Source organism: Salmo trutta, chromosome 18 (genome assembly GCF_901001165.1).
Source record: "Salmo trutta chromosome 18, fSalTru1.1, whole genome shotgun sequence".
In the NCBI taxonomy this organism is placed as follows: domain Eukaryota; kingdom Metazoa; phylum Chordata; class Actinopteri; order Salmoniformes; family Salmonidae; genus Salmo; species Salmo trutta.
In genome coordinates, this window is record NC_042974.1 from 41,782,145 (window position 1) to 41,802,972 (window position 20,828).

At 41.8% G+C, this 20,828-nt stretch overlaps 1 protein-coding gene across 6 annotated transcripts in view; it reads right to left on the reverse strand.

Annotated features, from left to right (window-relative positions):
- Window positions 1-20,828, reverse strand: part of LOC115153310 (echinoderm microtubule-associated protein-like 6) — a 90,825-nt gene that overhangs the window by 60,460 nt on the left and 9,537 nt on the right. For all 6 annotated transcript variants that reach the window (XM_029698625.1, XM_029698624.1, XM_029698621.1 and 3 more), the window contains exons 2-6: window positions 5,547-5,706; window positions 3,640-3,738; window positions 3,425-3,493; window positions 1,221-1,406; window positions 719-854 (exon numbers count right to left, since the gene is read on the reverse strand). In XM_029698625.1, the coding sequence (XP_029554485.1) occupies window positions 719-854; window positions 1,221-1,406; window positions 3,425-3,493; window positions 3,640-3,738; window positions 5,547-5,706 (650 nt within the window). The remainder of the gene's footprint in view (window positions 1-718; window positions 855-1,220; window positions 1,407-3,424; window positions 3,494-3,639; window positions 3,739-5,546; window positions 5,707-20,828) is intronic.

Below are 20,828 nucleotides of genomic sequence, written 5' to 3' on the forward strand. Positions count from 1 at the left end.
CTAGTGGACATTCCTGCAGTCAGCATGCAATTGCACGCTCGCTCAAAACTTGAGACATCTGTTGCATTGTGTTGTGTGACAAAACAGCACATTTTAGAGTGGCCTTTTATTGTCTCCAGCACAAGTGGCACCTGTGTAATGATCCTGCTGTTTAATCAGCGTCTTGATATGCCACACCTATCAGGTGGATGGATTATCTTGGCAAAGGGGAAATGCTCACTAACAGGGATGGAAACAAATTTGTGCACAACATTTGAGAGAAATAAACTATTTGTGCGTTTGGAACATTTCTGGGTTCTTTTATTTCAACTCATGAAACACTTTACATGTTGTGTTTATATTTTTGTTCAGTATAATATCGTCCAAAATAATATTGTGATATGTTACTGTATGATCATACATCACAGGTAGAGAGAACCAACACGGACATATCACATTTCATCTGTATGCAGTCGGGGTTACAAACTGCATAACCACATTTTGACAAGCATGCAAACAAAGAGGTGAATACCAGAAAGAAATACCCCAAACAAATTGCAACTTTTCATGAGGCCATTGACTTTAAAGCCTCGTTGTTTGGGATGATCAGAAGTGTGACTTGGGGATATAAGTCTTGCACTAACTTTAGCATCATTAGCTTATGCAATTGGCTTTTTAATTAGAAACATTATATATTATCACCAAGAGCTGGTAGTTAAACCAGGTTCCTGAGGCCTACCTTTATACCCCTGCTCAGCCTCCCGAAGGTCGATCTTGGTGATAGGCTTGAAGTCCAGATCCCAAAGCCTGACACAACCGTCACGTCCCCCCGTGGCGAAGCCCTCCTCACAGGCATACATGCTGAAGATCCCAGCCTACACACAGTGCAGTCAACTTTAGTCATAGGCAGGGGGATTATCAAACTGTTCTGTGCATAGAAAAAGGTACTTGGAAGGAATATGATTTCAATAGGAATGTGGGTCAAAAGTCTATTTCTGTATTGGAGACACAAAAAGGGGGCAAAATCATTATTTTCAATGCTTTTAAAGGCCTTAGAGATTTACAAAGAAGGTTTCAGGGTTGGGATGCAGAGGGAGGGAAGGGGAATTGAGTTGCTTCAGTGTAGGGGTGTAAGTGATTATAGGCATGAGAGGGATGGGGTTTAGCTGGAGCGGGTGTTTGGATGTCTGGAAGTGCACAATCAATGGGTCTTGAGAATTAGAGTGACGTATTTCACTCACTCCATGAGCAGCTTGCACCGTACGTAAAAGGTTCAGTCCTTTCCACACGTAGATATCCCCATTCAACGCCCCAGAGTATGTTACATCATCTTTAGCCGATGCCACACACAAAATGGTCTGTAGATCCCCCGTCTTCCCGAATATCCCCCGTTTGGGCGTCAACGCATTGCCACAGAGAGCCCAGAACTAGAGACATGGAGAGGGGGAAGCGAGTGAAAGAAGAAGGAGAGATGAGACAGGAAATGAGAGAGATGTACAAGTAGGCATAGGTAGGGGAAGGAAAGGCGAAGCAAGATAATTAGAGAGGTGAAGAGAAAGGTGGATAAAAAAGGCAATGGGAGGAGAGGTAGAGAGAGGAAAGAAAAAAGAACATAAGGTGGATAATGACAGGAAAGGATAGAGGGTAGAGAGAGAGAACATGAGCTCAGAGATCAGCTGCTGTCACAGTGCGTTTGGAGAACCGTTGCTCTAAATCACGACTGTTCATTTGCCAGCCTGATCACCTCAGGGTAGATATCATGGGGCTTATTTCTAATAAAGCTCACAGCGGTCAGTTAAGAAGATTCCCTGTCCATGAAAGCTGTTTTATGGCCAAAAGGCACAATAGGCTGAACTATATATTTCTCATACCATAACTGGATATACATAAATATATTGATATATATACAAACAAAACAACAAGAAAACCGATTGTCCATTGCTACTGTTGGTGAGGCATACAGTGAGGGAAAAAAGTATTTGATCCCCTGCTGATTTTGTACGTTTGCCCACTGACAAAGAAATGATCAGTCTATAATTTTAATGGTATGTTTATTTGAACAGTGAGAGACAGAATAACAACAAAGAAATCCAGAAAAATGCATGGCAAAAATGTTATAAATTGATTTGCATTTTAATGAGGGAAATAAGTATTTGACCCCCTCTCAATCAGAAAGATTTCTGGCTCCCAGGTGTCTTTTATACAGGTAACGAGCTGAGATAAGGAGCACACTCTTAAATGGAGTGCTCCTAATCTCAGTTTGTTACCTGTATAAAAGACACCTGTCTACAGAAGCAATCAATCAATCAGATTCCAAACTCTCCACCTTGGCCAAGACCAAAGAGCTCTCCAAGGATGTCAGGGACAAGATTGTAGGTTCTCCTTCCCTCAGCCAGGGCATTGAAAATGGGTCGTGGATGGGTATTCCAGCATGACAATGACCCAAAACACACGGCCAAGGCAACAAAGGAGTGGCTCAAGAAGAAGCACATTAAGGTCCTGGAGTGGCCTAGCCAGTCTCCAGACCTTAATCCCACAGAAAATCTGTGGAGGGAGCTGAAGGTTCGAGTTGCCAAACATCAGCCTCGAAACCTTAATGACTTGGAGAAGGTCTGCAAAAAGGAGTGGGACAAAATCCCTCCTGAGACGTGTGCAAACCTGGTGGCCAACTACAAGAAACGTCTGACCTCTGTGATTGCCAACAAGGGTTTTGCCACCAAGTACTAAGTCATGTTTTGCAGAGGGGTCAAATACTTATTTCCCTCATTAGAATACAAATCATTTTATAACATTTTTGACATGCGTTTTTCTGGATTTTTTGTTGTTATTCTGTCTCTCACTGTTCAAATAAACCTACCATTAAAATTATAAACTGATCATTTCTTTGTCAGTGGGCAAACGTACAAAATCAGCAGCGGATCAAATAAATTTTTCCCTCACTGTATGTATTTACATATTTATTGTAAACTGAGGGCTCTTCTTGTGTGTGTGTGTGTGTGTGTGTGTGTGTGTTTGTGTGCATGTGTGTACAGTAGGAGACAGCCCTTCCGGAGGGGAATGACAGAACAGATTACTGCTTTTGACTGAATAGAAACTGGCGTCCTCCAACTGCTCTTCACGCGTACCCATTGAAAACAATATGCCCCAGTCCCCCTAACACCACTTTCTCATTCTACTGCTAGAATATCTGATAGCGCCTATTTACTCCTCCACTGACAACATGTCATATTGTTTATGAGGTTGTTCTAAAAGCAGCTTTTAACAACAACCGTAAACCTATTACATGTTAAATACCTTGAATAGACTGATGCCGGCTGCACTGGGTCAGGGTAACCCATCTCAACATTGATAGCTCCTCATATGTTATTTTTGAACTTGGCTCAAAGGTAATGTATGGAGTGACTGGACAGCACGGAGCATACTGTGTTGTTATTGTGTAGCTCACCTTTATGTGCTTTACCCCACAGCTCACCAGCCGGTTCTGCTGAAAGGGATCCCAGGATATATCAAAGATCTGAAAGAGAGCCAAGCCATTAACACACATACATTTCCTCTCCTTCACACACTGTGTACTCACATGTGTACTCACTACAACTGAATCAATACACAACACACACACACGCAAATGCCAACATGCGCACGGCACACACAAAAGCCTACCCTGTCTGAATGTCCTGTCGCAGTGGCCAGAACCTTTCCTTTCTTCCAGTCCCAAACAGACACTGTATTTTTGGCATCCAGCCCCACAGAAGCCAGCCGCTGAAAATTAGAAAAAGGGGAAACTATTCATTAATCTGAAAATAAAGGAGAGAGACTGTTTCTATTCAATGGAGGAGGATGAATAAATCTTAATTAATGTACTGTAAATGGAGGCAAATAGTCATATTTTCCTAATCAATTCATTTCTATGACGGGACATATGACAGAATTGTTCTATGTGACAGCTGCAGAGACGCAGTTCACAGGCAGTGCAGATAATACAGTAAGACCTTAAACAGCACTATTTAAAAAGCCTTCTGTATTTCATCACACTGGCTGTAGAAAGGAAAGGAATGCAAATTGTTTCCAATTAGTCTGGCGTCAATTACCATTCAGCGAGTTAATTGTTAATTACCCATTTTATGACTTAGACAAAGGAGCTAGGTCTTTAGGAACATTTGGACAACTGTCTCCGGGTGAATATTGGGATGACAATGAGACATTAGATAGAAAATAAATTAGACCAAAATATAGGGATATTTCAGATTTGATGCTCCAATATAAAATGAGTATGGCCATTCTACTGAGTACAAAAGAGAGGAGATGAATGCCAAATGTTAGTTGACCTAATGTGCTGTTGACTTTACAATGAAACGGTAATGAGTGTGTCCATTAATCAATACATTTCAGTCATAGAGAGAATACATTCTCTTTTCTTCAGGAAAACATGTTTTGTCATATTTGTGGTTTGCCACAACGATTCATCTACAAACCCATTTAAATCCCAACCAAACAAGACATCCATCTGTGTTATATGACATCACCCAGAGTTGTTTACCCGCTCTGGCCACAGGGGTTTCCAAGAAAACAGCCATCTAATGCATTTCAGAATGGAGCTAATAAAATGATAAGGCCTAAATGTCTTTATGATTGACTAAGGGTCTGAGGTAAACCTTGTTTACTGCCCCTCCCTGGTTGGTCTCCATTACAGTGTAGCAGTAATCTAGACTGGTGGCCAGTGGCAGGAGGTGATAAGACTTGTTGCATTAGCCCTGGTAGCATTAGCCCTGGCTCTCCTCACCCACCCTTCCTCTTTCTCCCCCTCCCTCTCCATGCCATATACATTCTTCACCAGCCGCAGCCTCCTCTGACGTGACATTGCATTTGTCAACTCCAAAATCACAATGAAGGCAACGACAACAGCAGCAATCCTTCCTTCCTTCCCTCCCTCCCTCCCTCCATCCCCTCCCTTTCCCCTTCCCTCTTTCCTCGGTGTAGCCTACTGGTCTTGTATGGGGGACGTCAACAGGCTGCTGCTGCTGTAGGAGACTCTCATGGAGCCCCATACATCAAGTTAAAGGTCATAGGAGACTGGTGCTGTCCCAGCATTCACCCCAGTAAACATGGGCCATCATGATTCATGGCAGAGCCGTATATCATCCCCAGCCTGCACAGTTACCCAGCAGGCTTCACTTCTCAGCAACCCACCACCACAATACCATTCCCATGGCTATAGGCTATGTGAGATATAAGGCACATTTACATATGATATAATTGGGAGAAATCTATGAATTATGACCCTTCAATCTCGCAAATGATGGCGCATTCACATTGCTGTGTGTCAGAGCATTGTTGTTTTTTAGTCAGACTCCGATCTTCAAACAGATTTGCCTTGGTAACAGTGGGATAGTACAGGAACCCATCCACTCAGAGAAAAGGTGGATGAGAGGTGTGCATGTGTGCCTGTATGCGTGAGGTGAAGTGTGTGTGTGAAGTGGTGTGTGCTTGGCTGTGTGTGTGTGTGTGTACACGTCTGCTTGTGTGCATGCTTGCGGGCATGAGGTGGTGTGTGCGGGTGTGTGTCTCACCTGTCCATCTGCGCTGAAAGCCAGGCAGGCCACCCCATGGGAGTGTCCGTCCTTAAGGATAGAGATGGTCTGTACACTGAAGGTGTCCCACACACAGATGTAGGGCTCCTTCCCCACCTGACCTGTTGCCACCAGAGACCTCTCAGGATGAAGGGCAAGGCTGGAGAAACAGGAGAGGAGACATAACAGGAAATACCAACGCAAGAAATGTGGATTAAATATGTATATAACCTGTTGCTCTTTCTGGTTAAACCATGTGCTTGACTCATTGTTGACATTAATAATCATGTCAGTATACACAGTGTTAGATACTTTGTCAATAACCATTTTCAGCCTTATGTTCTACAATCTGAAAGTCATAGGTTACAGACGTCACAGTGGGTCATTGTTAGCTCCAGGCGCCAACCTGCCTCCCTCGTTCCCTTTCTCCATCTTTCTCTCTCTCCTTCCCTCTCTCCACATTTTCCTCATTATCTCTCTATCTCCCCTCTCTCTTTCCCCCTTTCTCTCTCTGCCACCCCTATCTCTTTATCTCTCTTTCTCTCTCTAGGGTGGGAAGAGTCCTGCTGAAGAGTACCCACAGGTCATTGTGCTCCTTTATGAAAGGTGCCCCGGTGTTCTATAAATACATGAGGTTAATGGCATCATTACTGGGGCCTGCCCGAGCGTCAGACATTAGTGTGTTAGTAGCATCAGCCACACAGGGTCAGGGATCATCACACCACCAATGGACTGGGGAGAATACCGTGCTCAGTTCCGCTCAACAAGGTGAGTCCTATGTGACCTTGACCATGGACACCGTACAGAGGACAAGCGGTAGCCTATCAAACCGAGCCTTGGCATTGAAAATAGTCCAATCGTAAAAATGGGTGTAAAATTAAAATTTCTATCAAGAGAAATAGCCTGACACTACAAAGCAGACATGGTAGTACACACTACAAAGCAGACATGGTAGTACACACTACAAAGCAGACATGGTAGTACACACTGCAAAGCACATTTGCATGTCTTGCTTTCTCTTTCAACGCTTTCTCAGTCCATGAATATCTTTCTCTCTCTCTGTGCTCAGTCTGACTGTCTCAGACTCTTTCATCTCAAAGCCTCTTTCTGCATGAAGCTCATGGCTGTAAATCTGGGCTTGGAGCTCTGCCTGGAGCTGAGACTCGGCAGAGGAGAGAATGAGGAAGAAGAGAATGAGGAAGAAGAGAGGGAGGAAGAAGGGATAAATAAAGCCTGTGAGAAAAGGAATGGAGGTAGGGGGAGAAATGGAGAAACCCTCATGCAATTTGAGTGAGAGAAAGACCTAATGAGAGAGATAGCTCAGCTCTGCTCAGCTGACTGTTGGGAGGTTTCCCACACAGTATGGAAGCATGCATTCCCAGACAGTCAACATCCCAGCTGGCCCTAACATAGCACATGGGGATGAGCAGAAGTGCAAAGCTAGCTGATGGAGAGACTACGACGTGAGGGCAGATTTGCTGGCTCATGTGTTTCAATGGGCTGTTGGGTTGCCAGGGTCAGGAGCAGGAGCAGAGGGACTGCACGTGAAGAGATGCATCAGAAGATGCTCCATTCATGCAGTGTGTGATGGCAGCCCAGCCAGCCTGAGAGGAACTCACTGTACTGTGACTGTACTGTCACTGATGGATGAACCTTCTGATTTATTGACAGCTACAATCATGATGAATGTGTTGGGGTTATTTAATGTTATGCATACAGTACTGTGCGGTTTTCAATACATTCTTTGATAAGTATGTACACTATGCCTTTACCAGTGGTTAGATTACATAAACAACATGAGCCAGAAAGAAAAATATGTATTTTAAAGGGAAACCAACTTGTCTTTTTTTCACTCCATAAAATAACAGATGTAAAATCATTATGCATACAAATTATATAATTGATGAGATCATTTATTGTACTAATGCATTATTCATAGACAAAATGCTAGTGAAGGACACAGAGTCAGTCCCAGTGGGACCGGACTGCAGTATCGGACTCCCGTCACACAAACAAACAGTAATGTGACACTCCTCTCCTCTGCAGAGTGGCATAGGGAATTCCCCAGGGGAAGGAAATCAGAGCCAGGCATCACTGCTGCCACAATAAAGTGATATTTAAAAAAATGAGGCAAAGCAATTAACTTTTTGTCCTGAATACAAAGTGTTATGTTTTGTCATTGTGGTGGCTAAGCAAAGGCAAAATTCTAGAGGAAAACCTGCTTCAGTTGGCTTTCCACCAGACACTGGGAGAAGAATTTACCTTTCAGCAGGACCGTAACCTAAAACACAAGGCCAAATCTACACTGGAGTTGCAAACCAAGAAGACAGTGAATGTTCCTGAGATGCAGAGTTACAGTTTTGACTTAAATCTACTTGAAAATCTACGGCAAGACCTTAAAATGGTTGTCTACCAATGATCAACAACCCATGTAACAGAGATTGAAGAACTTTGAAATTAATAGTGGGAAAATCTTGCAAAATCCAGGTGTGGAAAGCTCCGAGAAACGTACCCAGAAAGGGGTGTAAATGGTTACAGTGCATTCGGAAAGTATTCAGACCCCTTGACTTTTTCCACATTTTGTTACGTTACAGCCTTACTCTAAAATTGATTAAATCGTTTTTTCCCCCCTCATTAATCTAAACACAATACCCCATAACGACAAAGCAAAAATAGGTTTTTAGAAATTTTAACAAATGTATTAAAAATAAAAATAAAAAAATATCGAATTTACATAAGTATTCAGACCCTTCCCTCAGTACTTTGTTGAAGCACCTTTGGCAGCGATTACAGCCTCAAGTCTTCTTGGGTATGACACTACGAGCTTGGCACACCTGTATATGAAGAGTTTCTCCAATTATTCTCTGCAGATCCTCTCAAGCTCTCTCAGGTTAGATGGGGAGTGTCGCTGCACAGCTATTTTCAGGTCTCTCCAGAGATGTTTGATCGGGTTCAAGTCTGGGCTCTTACTGGGCCACTCAAGGACATTCAGAGACTTGTCTTGAAGCCTCTCCTACCTTGTCTTGGCTGTGTGCTTAGGGTCGTTGTCCTGTTGGAATGTGAACCTTCGCCCAAGTCTTAGGTCCTGAATGCTCTGGAGCAGGTTTTCATCAAGGATATCTCTGTACATTGCTCCATTAATCTTTCCCTTGATCCTGACTAGTCTCCAAGTCCCTGCAGCTGAAAAATATTCCCACAGCATGATGCTGCCACCACCATGCTTCACCGTATGGATGGAGCCAGGTTTCCTCCAGACGTAACGCTTGGCATTCATGCCAAAGAGTTCGATCTTGGTTTCATCAGACATAGAATCTTGTTTATCATGGTCTGAAAGTCTTTTAGGTGCCTTTTGACAAACTCCAAGCGGGCTGTCATGTGCCTTTTACTGAGGAGTGGCCACTCTGGCCACTTTACCATAAAGGCCTGATTGGTGGAGCGCTGCAGAGATGGCTGTCCTTCTGGAAGGTTCTCCCATCTCCACAGAGGAACTCTGGAACTTTGTTGGAGTGGCCATCAGGTTCTTGGTCACCTCCCTGACCAAGGCCCTTCTCCCCCGATTTCGCAGTTTGGGCGGCCAGCTCTAGGAAGAGTCTTGGTGGTTCGAAAGTTCTTCAATTTAAGAATGATGGAAGCCACTATGTTCTTGGGGACCTTCAATGCTGTAGACATTTTTGGTACCCTTCCCCAGATCTGTGCCTCGACACAATCCTGTCTCGGAGCTCTATGGACAATTCCTTCAACCTCATGGCTTGGTTTCTGCTCTGACATGCACTGTCAACTGTGGGACCTTATATAGATAGGTGTGTGCCTTTCCAAATCATGTCCAATCAATTTAACTTACTCTAATCAAGTTGTAGAAACATCTCAAGGATGATCAATGGAAACAGGAGCTCAATTTCGAATTGCATAGCAAAGGGTCTGAATACTTATGTAAATAAGGTATTTCTGGGTTGCTGTTTTGTTATAAATTTGCTGAAAACTTTATAAACCTGTTTTTGCTTTGTTGTTATGGGGTATTATGTGTAGATGGATGAGGAAAGAAATATTTAATCAATTTTAGAATAAGGCTGTAACGTAACAAAATGGAAAAAGTCAAGGGGTCTGAATACTTTCGTAATGCAATCAATGTACGTAAATGTCATATTTCTGTATTTAATTTTCAATAAATGTGTAACAAAAAATGTCCACTGCCCGCCGGCGCCATATGTGAACAGTATGAGCTAATGTGAGCCAATATGTCTGATCTAACACACAATTCACTAACAACAACCAACCTGCTGACAGCATGGTTGCCTTGACAACTGGACAGCCAAGGACACGGGAATCAAGATTAAGACTGAAAGTCTAACTAGAGGTGAAATATCAGCAGACATACACAACAAACCTCACCTACACATGAGCAAACCATCCTCAACCAACAAAATGTCCTACAAAATATATCCTTATGTAGCATACTGCTTTCTGTTAAGAACACAATATTGTGATAAATTGAAGAAGGGTAGAGTGCCTTCAGAAGGTATTCATACCCCTTCACTTATTCCACATTTTATTGTGTTACACCCTGAATTCAAAATGGATTACATATTTTTTTTCACCTATCTACACACAATACCTCATAATGACAAAGTGACAACATGTTTTTAGAAATTTGTGCAAATGTATTGAAAATGAAATTCAGAAATATCTCATAAATCTCAATACTTTGTAGAAGCACCTTTGGCTGTGACTACAGCTTTGAATCATCTTGGGTATGTCTATATCAGTTTTGCACATCTGCATTTGTCATTTTCTTCCTTGCAGATTTTCTCAAGCTCTGTTAAGTTAGATGGGAGAGAGTGTCGGTGAACAAAACCTTAGTCTTTTCACAGATTTTCAATGGGATTCAAATCTGGTCTTTGGCTGGGCCACTTGAGGACTTTCCAGCATTGCTTTGGCTGTATGCTTGGGGTCATTGTCCTGTTGGAACGTAAATCTTCGCCCCAAGTCTAAGGTTGTTTGCATTCTGAAGCAGGTTCTCAAAGATGTGTATGTATTTGGCTCCATTCATTGTTCTCTCTATCCTTACCAGTCTCCCAATCCCTTCCGCTGAAAAGCATCCCCATAACATGATGCTGCCACTACCATGCTTTTATGGTAGTGATGGTGCAAGACGGGTAATGAGCTGTGCCTGGTTTTCTCCAGACATAGCACTTCGCATTCAGGCCAAAATGTTACATTTTTGTCTCATCAGACCACAGAATCTTTTGCCATATGATCTCAGAGTTTTTCATGTTCCCTTTTGCAAACTCCAGGCGTGCTGTCATGTGCCTTTTTCTCAGGAGTGGCTTCCATCTGGCCACTCTCCCATAAAGCCCAGATTGGTTAAGTGCTGTTGTCGACGGTTGTCCTTCTAGCAGGTTCTCCCATCTCAGCCAAGGAACTCTGTAGTTCTGTCAGAGTGGCCATTCGGTTCTTGGTCACCTCCCTGACCAAGGTCCTTCTTGCCCGGTTGCTCAGTTTGGTCAGATGGCCAGCTCTAGGCAGAGTCTGGGCAGTTACATATTTTTTCAATTTCCCAATGATGGAGACCACTATGCTCTTGGAAACACTCTACAAATTGTTTTATACCCTTCCCCAGATATATTCTTTATCACAATTCTATCTAGGAGACCTACAGACAGTTCCTTGGACTTCATGGTATAGTTTCTGCTTGGACATGCACTGTCAACTGTGGGACCTTAAATTTACACAAGTCAAAAAGAAAAAACAAAGATGCTGTCCTTTCCAGAAGAGAGAGAGAGGTGTGTGTGTGTGTGTGTGTGTGTTTGTGTGTGTGTGTGTGTGTGTGTGTGTGTGTGTTAGGTCTGTCCAAACAATTGAATTGGCCACAGATGGACTCTAATGAAATTGTAGTGACATCTCAAGGACGATCGAAGGAAATTGGATGCACTTGAGCTCAACTTGAAGTGTCATAGCAAATGGGTGGAAATACTTATGTATATCAGATATTTCTGTATTTTATTTTCAATATATTTGAGAGAAAAAAATTGAATAATGTGCTCACATTGTCATTATGGGGTATTTTTATTTATTTCACCTTTATTTAATCAGGTAGGCCAGTTGAGAACAAGTTCTCATTTACAACTGCGACCTGGCCAAGATAAAGCAACGCAGTTCGACACATACAACAACACAGAGTTACACATGGAGTAAACAAACATACAGTCAATAATGCAGTAGGAAAAAAAGTATATATACAGTGTGTGCAAATGAGGTAAGGGAGGTAAGGTAGTTGGATGGGCTATTTACAGATGGGCTACACAATGATCTGTGCAATGATCTGTGAGCTGCTCTGACAGCTGGTGCTTGAGGTTAGTGAGGGAGATAAGAGTCTCCAGCTTCAGCGATTTTTGCAGTTAGTTCCAGTCATTGGCAGCAGAGAACTGGAAGGAAAGACGACCAAACGAGGAATTGGCCCTGGGGGTGACCAGTGAAATACACCTGCTGGAGCATGTGATGCTGGTGGGTGCTGCTATGGGGACCAGTGAACTGAGATAAGGTGGGGCTTTACTTAGCAAAGACTTGTAGATGGCCTGGAGCCAGTGGGTTTGGCGACGAGTATGAAGCGAGGGCCAGCCAACGAGAGCGTACAGGTCGCAGTGGTGGGTAGTATATGGGGCTTTGGTGACAAAACGGATGGCACTGTGATAGACTGCATCCAATTTGTTGAGTAGGGTGTTGGAGGCTATTTTGTAAATGACATCGCCTAAGTCGAGGCTAGGTAGGATAGTCAGTTTTACGAGGGTATGTTTGGCAGCATGAGTGAAGGATGCTTTGTTGCAAAATAGGCAATTCTAGATTTAATTTTGGATTGGAGATGCTTAATGTGGGTCTGGACGGAGAGTTTACAGTCTAACCAGACACCTAGGTATTTGTAGTTGTCCACATATTCTAGGTCAGAACCGTCCAGAGTAGTGATGCTGGACGGGCGGGCAGGTACGGCAGTGATCGGTTGAAGAGCATGCATTTAGTTTTACTTGCCTTTAAGAGCAGTTGGAGGCCACGGAAGGAGAGTTGTATGGCATTGAAGCTCATCTGGAGGTTAGTTAGCACAGTGTCCAAAGAAGGGCCAGAAGTATACAGAATGGTGTCGTCTGCGTAGAGGTGGATCAGAGAATCACCAGCAGCAAGAGCGACATCATTGATGTATACAGAGAAGAGAGTCGGCCCGAGAATTGAACCCTGTGGCACCCCCATAGAGACTGCCAGAGGTCCGGACAACAGGCCCTCCGATTTGACACACTAAACTCTATCAGAGAAGTAGTTGGTGAACCAGGCGATGCAGTCATTTGAGAAACCAACGCTGTTGAGTCTGCCGATAAGAATGTGGTGATTGACAGAGTCGAAAGCCTTGGCCAGGTCGATGAATACGGCTGCACAGTATTGTCTCTTATCGATGGCAGTTATATCGTTTAGGACCTTGAGCGTGGCTGAGGTGCACCCATAACCAGCTCGGAAGCCAGATTGCATAGCGGAGAAGGTACGGTGGGATTCGAAATGGTCGGTGATCTGTTTGTTAACTTGGCTTTCGGAGACCTTAGAAAGGCAGGGTAGGATAGATATAGGTCTGTAGCAGTTTGGGTCTAGAGTGTCTCCCCCTTTGAAGAGGGGGATGACCGCAGCAGCTTTCCAATCTTTGGGGATCTCAGACGATACGAAAGAGAGGTTGAACAGGCTAGTAATAGGGGTTGCAACAATTTTGGCAGCTAATTTTAGAAAGAGAGGGTCCATATTGTCTATCCCGGCTGATTTTTAGGGGTCCAGATTTTGAAGCTCTTTAAGAACATCAGCTATTTGGATTTGGGTGAAGGAGAAATGGGGGAGGCTTGGGCGAGTTGCTGTGGGGGGTGCAGGGCAGTTGACCGGGTTAGGGGTAGCCAGGTATTGTGTGTAGATGGGCGAGAAGAAAAGGTATATTTAATCAATTTTGAATTCAGGCAGTAACACAACAAAATGTAGAATAGGTCAAGGGGTATGAATACTTTCTGAAGGCTCTGTACACTATGGAAAGAGGCAATAATATAGACAAGTGGTTGATGTGGCATCTCCGGTTTTTCAGAATTCTAAAAGGTTCTTGAAACATATGAGACCTGCAGATGTGTCCCTTTCATAGCACACAGCAAATGGGCCCGTGTTAACTAGTGTTGATTTTTCAGTCTAACATTTCTAGTGTTGATTTGAGAGTTAAATTAACACTCAGTGGTGTAAAAGAGACTACACATCACTTTGCAAGGCAGCATAATGTGACTTGCAGGCCTGAAAACTATGAGTTTCAGGCCACTGTATTAGGGTAAAACTAGGCCACATCAAAAGAAGACCTTATGAAATATGTTTTGTTTTGTCTTAAATAATGTAATTGTAATGACAATATATTCTCTCAGGATCTCACTTGTTGAAGGCAACAGGACCAAAAATGAATGAATGCAACAACCATGTCTCTGACACTAGCAAACACAGTCATGGGTAGTACTGGTAACTCTAAAATCCACTCAAAAGGCACCCTGGGAAATATGCAAATAAGTCTTAAAACCGTACAGCAGGGCTATTCAATTCCAGTCCTGGAGGGCCTAAACTTTTCCGGTTTAGAATTTTTGTATGGTTCTTCAAAGAACCATCCCATTTATGGTTCTTCAGACACCCTAAAATGGTTCCCCTATGGCATCGCTCTCAAGAAACTTATTTGGTTCCAACTTGCATCTTTATTTGGTTGTACCACACCACAGATCCAACCAGTTCTAACAGAGAAATACAAATACAAAAATGTGAAGATTTTCATTCAAAAACGAGATTTAAACATTTTCAGAAATGTTGGTAAATTGACATGAATAAAAAAATGATATTGTGAAAGAGATATAGAGCTATTATTTTTTTATCTTACCATGACATGGGCTAGTGAAAAAACAGACATCATTTTGTTAGAAATATATTGCAAGATCATTTTATTTTAGAGAGACAAATAATCATGTTTTGCCACTTCAAACAACAGAACTCCAATTTAAAAAGTATCCCATTTCGGTTTTAAACAGTTACATGTGATAAAGTATCAATACATAAATAATTATACAAATATTCAATTTGATCAACATTATTGTGCAAATATCACATAGCCAATGTATTGCAGCATATGCAGAGGGTGAGCAGTGTATAAAATGTTTTCTTTTTGGTAATTTAAGCCATTTTTGGAACAATTTTATGGGGGGGTTACAGGTTTTTTGTTAGGATAAATCAAGGGAGCTTTTTGAGTTTGACTATATACACTTTAGGGAATGATTTAAGGACTAATAAGGATATTGAAAGTCTGTCAGAATTAATTTGCCGGTCAAGGATGGATTTATTCCTATTGTTGGAGTGACACAGCCCGCTGTATGTTTGCAGCTGGTAGGTTATTAGCCTAGGTTGTTTTCCTTCACCCGAGTGTCGCTGGATCTCTCCTTGTTTAGAATTGTTCCTCTTTAGTCCAACAGGAACAGATATCACAGGCTCCAATAAACTGTCAAAAGGATCCATATTCAAAAGGTCCACGACACACAAGCACACAAAGCCTAACACAGCGCAAACAGCTGAGAGTGGCAGCTGTCAATCAACACATCCGGCTGACTAAGCCAGGGGTTAAATGAATAAAATAAGGATCTGATTACGTTCCTAAGTGTGGAAAAAATATTTAGAGAAACTTACAATTGAACAGCCATAGAATGCTGCAGTGTCATGTAAATGTATCATCAATAGCCCAACTCTCTAAATACATGGCCCTGGATATAGTGCATTTTAGTATGAAACAAGTGTCGGATATCACTTTTAAAAACAAAAATACACACATTTTAAAGTCAAATGTTTTAAAAGTATGAGAACAGCCATGATTTATATACATAGTAAGGGACCAATGAGCATTCATTTCAGATGAACGAATGCAAATGTTAAAATTTGCGTATAAACTCTTCAATTTCCACTTATGTGATAACCTACAATCTCTTAATGACCTAAACAATAACCCTACATCTCACTGCAACCACTCACCCCCCCCCCCCCCTCTAACAGGCACCTAGGTCTACTTAGCATTCACCTTAACACTCATCCAACCTACACTGCTAATGCATTACCCATCCACTCTACAACCGTACCACTCCTTCTTTCCCCTGACCCTTCCCTGACCCCCCACCCTGCTCGTGATGTCAGTCTGACTCTCCTGTAATCTTGCCCTCTCATAATTAGTGTGAGTTCCTCTCCTGGAAGCCTGTGTCCTCGGGACAACCACCATCTGCTCCACTAAAACGATAGCAATATCACCCCGGCTATTCATAGCTGCCACAAAATCAGCTCAGGCTAAAAACAGCAGAAAGGGACTCCGCCAAGAGGCTGGTTTTCACGGTAAAAAGCAATAACCCCATTTCTAAATGATTCAATAGGGTTTGGAGGGCAGAGGGGAGATAAACAGAAGAAAATGAAATGATGCTTTGTTTGTGTTGACTCAGAAGATTCAATACATCCCTCTGCTCCTGAGGAAGATGTTTGCCTTACAGCGATAGCTCAGTCAAGAGACAAAAAGACTCAAGAAACATAGCTAGACAAACTCATAGTGGAAAGGTATTCATTGAGCGTCATTCGTTGAGCACTGTATTAATGTCTACATAATAAAGAATGCTGCAGCACGGGTACTGACCAAGACCAGACGGAGAGCACACATTACACCGCTTTTAAGGTCTCTGCACTGGCTGCCTGTGAGTTTCTATTGGTTTTTAAATCAATCCACGATTGTGCATCCCAATACATGTCAGACATGCTTTTAAGTTATGTACCCAGGAGGTCCCTTAGGTCCTCTGGCACTGGCCTTTTAACTATCCCAAAGCCTAGGACCAAGACGCATGGAGAGGCAGCCTTTAGTTACAGTATTATGGCCCCAGCCTCTGGAATAGCCTGCCAGAGAACCTGGGGGGGGGGGGGGGGGGGGGATATATAATTTAAAAGAGACATTAAAACACACCTTTTTAAAACAAGCCTTGCTTTTCCTTAGGGTGTTTTTTTTGTTGTATTGTTTTTGTCAGTATTTTGTTTATTATCTTATGTTTGTTGTGTAGTAAATATTTCAGCTTTTATTTTCATTTTTTTTTATTCGTTTTTATTTCTGTGAAGCACATTGAGTTGCATTCCATGTCTGAAATGTGCTGTAAAAATAAAGCTTGATTTGATTTGATACAGCCTATTTTATACGAGGAGCAGGAAATATAACCGATTATCAATGGAAATTCTGCAATAAGGGGCATAATCTAAAACATTCATATTCTCAGTCAATCTATAATGAGCGCAATTCCTCCTTCGAACATTTTAAATCACTTAATGAATAATAGAACAATAAGTGTCTGCCACCAGACAGTGTTGGAAGGAGTACTGTAATTACACTGATATTATAGAGCTGTCAAGTTAGACAGAGCAAAGGAAAACAGAGGATCAGTCATTCTAACAAGACTCTCAGAAAACCTTCATCTCAATACTGTATGTGATTACAGTATCTATAGCCTGGGCTGTAATGACTGGCATGTTACAGACGTTTATAATGAATGGATCACACCACCTGCAAAGTGGATAGGATTCCCTATTAGATGCCACACCTAAGGTATCCAGTGAATATTCTAGTACTAGTGGAACATTCCTGATGGAAATACAGTCCTGTAAAGCCTATTATTCTGTGCAATTTCAGCACAGCACAGCAAGATAAGCATCTCTGTCAGAGTGCTCAGGGAAGAACAGACACATTAGGATTTTCATGATCAAAGACCTACTTAGATGGTCTGTGCCGTAGTTTTCTGGGAATGTCAACGACAAGATTTGCCATGTACAAACCAACTGGAACCCAAGCTACTCCTCAGACACTCACTTAGATATATTCACCTACTGTCTGGAATTCCCCTTTTATGCACTTTCTCTCTCTACACATATTTTGACCTTGAACTTAAGCATGAGATTAGCATGCTATTCCCCCACTACTCGTTTGGTGTGGAGATCAAATAAATGAAGGTGTGACAGAGTTGTGTCTACAGATACGCCATATTCTGACCTTAACTTCATTTCCTCTGGTGTCATTATCCTGTGACAGGTAATCACAAGGCTGATCAGACTACATGCTTGAATAGGGCTTTTGACATCCTGTTACAGTACCTAATGAAATCCTACATACTTCAACACTATTCAAAAAAGACGACTATCTCCATGGCTTGACCTCAGAGGCACTTAAGTTAATCAAAAGTTCAGTTTCCTCAACATCCTACAGCTTCTCTCAACCGTGAACACGCATCTTACACACGTGAATGCCTTTAGATAAGCCAGAGCTTCTATATACAGTACTTCATTATCTCAGCATGGTCCTTTCTCATGGTGTGAGAGAACTGAAGTGTTAGTAGGATGGTCACTAGTATGCCCCCTGACAGACCACTCTCTAATAACCATCCAAGGCCTACTGTTCTAATATCTAGGGCCTAGAGGGGCTCAGGGATATTCCTGACCTTGTGACCTGCCCAGGACAAATTGTAATTAGGGCCCTGAGATTTTCCTGGGTCATGTGGTCAGGAAGAATTCCCTTCATACTGTCAATAAAAAACAGGGCAAACAGAGCGATACAGAGCCTTCAGAAGGTGTTCACAGCCCTTGACTTGTGTTACAGCCTGAATTCAAAATAGATTAAATAAATGTTTTCCACCATCCATCTATACACAATACCCCATAATAAAAGTGAAAACATGTTTTTAGAAATATCTCATTCACAAAAGTATTCACACCCCTGAGTCAATGCTTTGTAGAAACACCTTTGGCAGCCATTTTTTATTTAACTAGGCAAGTCAGTTAAGAACAAATTCTTATTTACAATGACGGCCTACCCCGGCCAAACCCTAACCACACTGGGCCAATTGTGCGCCGCACTATGTGACTCCCAATCACAGCCGGTTGGGATACAGCCTGGAATTGAACCAGGGTCTGTAGTGACACCTCTAGCACTGAGATGCAGTGCCATAAACCACTGCGCTACTTGGGAGGCCATCACAGCTGTGATTCTTTCTGGGTAAGTCTCTAAGAGCATCCCATACCTGGATGGTGCAACATTTGTTGTTATTCTTTTCAAAATTCTTCAAATTCTGTGAAATTGGTTGTTTGATCATTGCTAGACAACCACTTTCAGGTCTTGCCATAGATTTTCAAGTAGGTTTAAGTCAAAACTGTAACTCTCCCACTCAGGAACATTCACTGTCTTCTTGGTAAGTAACTCCAGGTTTAGATTTGGCCTTGTGTTTTAGGTTATTGTTCTACTGAAAGGTGAATTAATCTCCCAATGTCTGGTGGAAAGCAGAATTTCCCAGGTTTTCCCTTTAGGATTTTGCCTGTGCTTAGCTCCATTTGATTTATTTTTTATCTTGAAACTCCCCAGTTCTTATGATTACAAGCATATTGATAATATGATGCAGCTTGAAAATATGGAGAGTGGTAATCAGTAATTTGTTGTATTGGATTTGCCCCAAACATAAGACGTTGAATTCAGGACATATAGTTAATTGCTTTGCCACATTTTTTTACCATATTACTTTAGTGCCTGGTTGCAAACAGAATGCATGTTTTGGAATATTTTTATTCTGCATGTTTCCTTCTTTTCACTCTGTCAATTAGGTTAGTATTGTGGAGTAACTACAATGTTGTTGATCCATCATCAGTTTTCTTCTATCATAGACATTCATGGTGAAATCCCTTAGCGGTTTCCTTCCCGGAAACTGGGTGTGGTACAGAGATGAGGTAGTCATTCAAAACAATTGCACACAGAGAGTCCATGCAATTTATGCGACTTGTTAAGCAAATGTTTACTCCTCAATTTATTTAGGCTTGCCACAACAAAGGGGTTGAATACTTATTGACTCAATACATTTCAGCTTTTCATTTTTATTTATTTGTAAAAATGTTGAAAAACACAATTCCACTTTGACATTATGGGGTATTGTGTGTAGGCCAGTGACAAAAACAAAAAAAATCACACAAAAAAGTCAAGGGGTGTGAATACTTTCTGAAGGCACTGCAGTGACATGATCTACAGTAAGCCTGTCTGAGATGGTGCATGAGCATGCAAATTAAGAGTTTCATTCCAAAACGCTATATATCCATTTTCAGAAATGTTGGTCAATTAGCTTTATTTGTTTAAAGAAATGATGAAAGAGATCGGTGTGTAATTTCACTATCTAATCATTTCAAAGGGTTGTTCAACGAAAGACATGCATTTGTTTAAATATATAATTTCAGGGATATTAGTGTTTTGAAAAAAACACACATTTTGGAAAATCCATGAATTAAAAATCTGAGAACAGTAATATTTTACATACATGAAGGTACCCATAAGCAATAATTTCTGATGAAAAAACACAAATGTGAAAAATTGGTGGATATAGTGTTTTGCTAATAAACTCTTCAAATATTGAACAGGATATGATATTTTTATTTATTATGGATGTGTATGTATAGTGCGTGTGTATGAATATGTCTGTAGTACTGTGCGCCTCCCATAGTCTGTTCTGGACTTGGGGACTGTGAAGAGACCTCTGGTGGCCTGTCTTGTGGGATATGCATGGGTGTCTCAGCTGTGTGCTAGTAATTTAAACAGACAACTCTGTGCTTCCAACATGTCAACACTTCTCACAAATACAAGTAGTGATGAAGTCAGTCTCTCCTCTACTTTCAGCCAGGAGAGATTGACATGCATATTATGTGCTGCCCTGTTCTGAGCCAATTGCAATTTTCCTGTCACTCTTTGTGGCACCTGATCACACGACTGAACAGTAGTCCAGGTGCGACAAAACTAGAGCCTGTAGGACCTGCCTTGTTGATAGTGCTGTTAAGGTAGTGTCAGCGCTTTATTATGGACAGACATCTCCCCATCTTAGCTACTGTTGTATCAATATTTTTTGACTATGACAGTTTAGAATCCAGGGTTACTCCAAGCAGTTTATTCACCTCAACTTGCTCAATTTCCACATTATTTATTACAAGATTTAGTTGAGGGTTAGGGTTTAGTGAATGATTTGTCCCAAATACAATGCTTTTAGTTTTTGAAATATTTAGGACTAACTTATTCCTTACCACCCATTCTGAAATACACTGCAGCTCTGTGTTGCAGTAATTTCAGTTGCTGTAGTAGCTGACGTGTATAGTGTTGAGTCATCAGCATACATAGACACACTTTACTCAAAGCCAGTGCCATGTCGTTAGTAAAAATTGAAA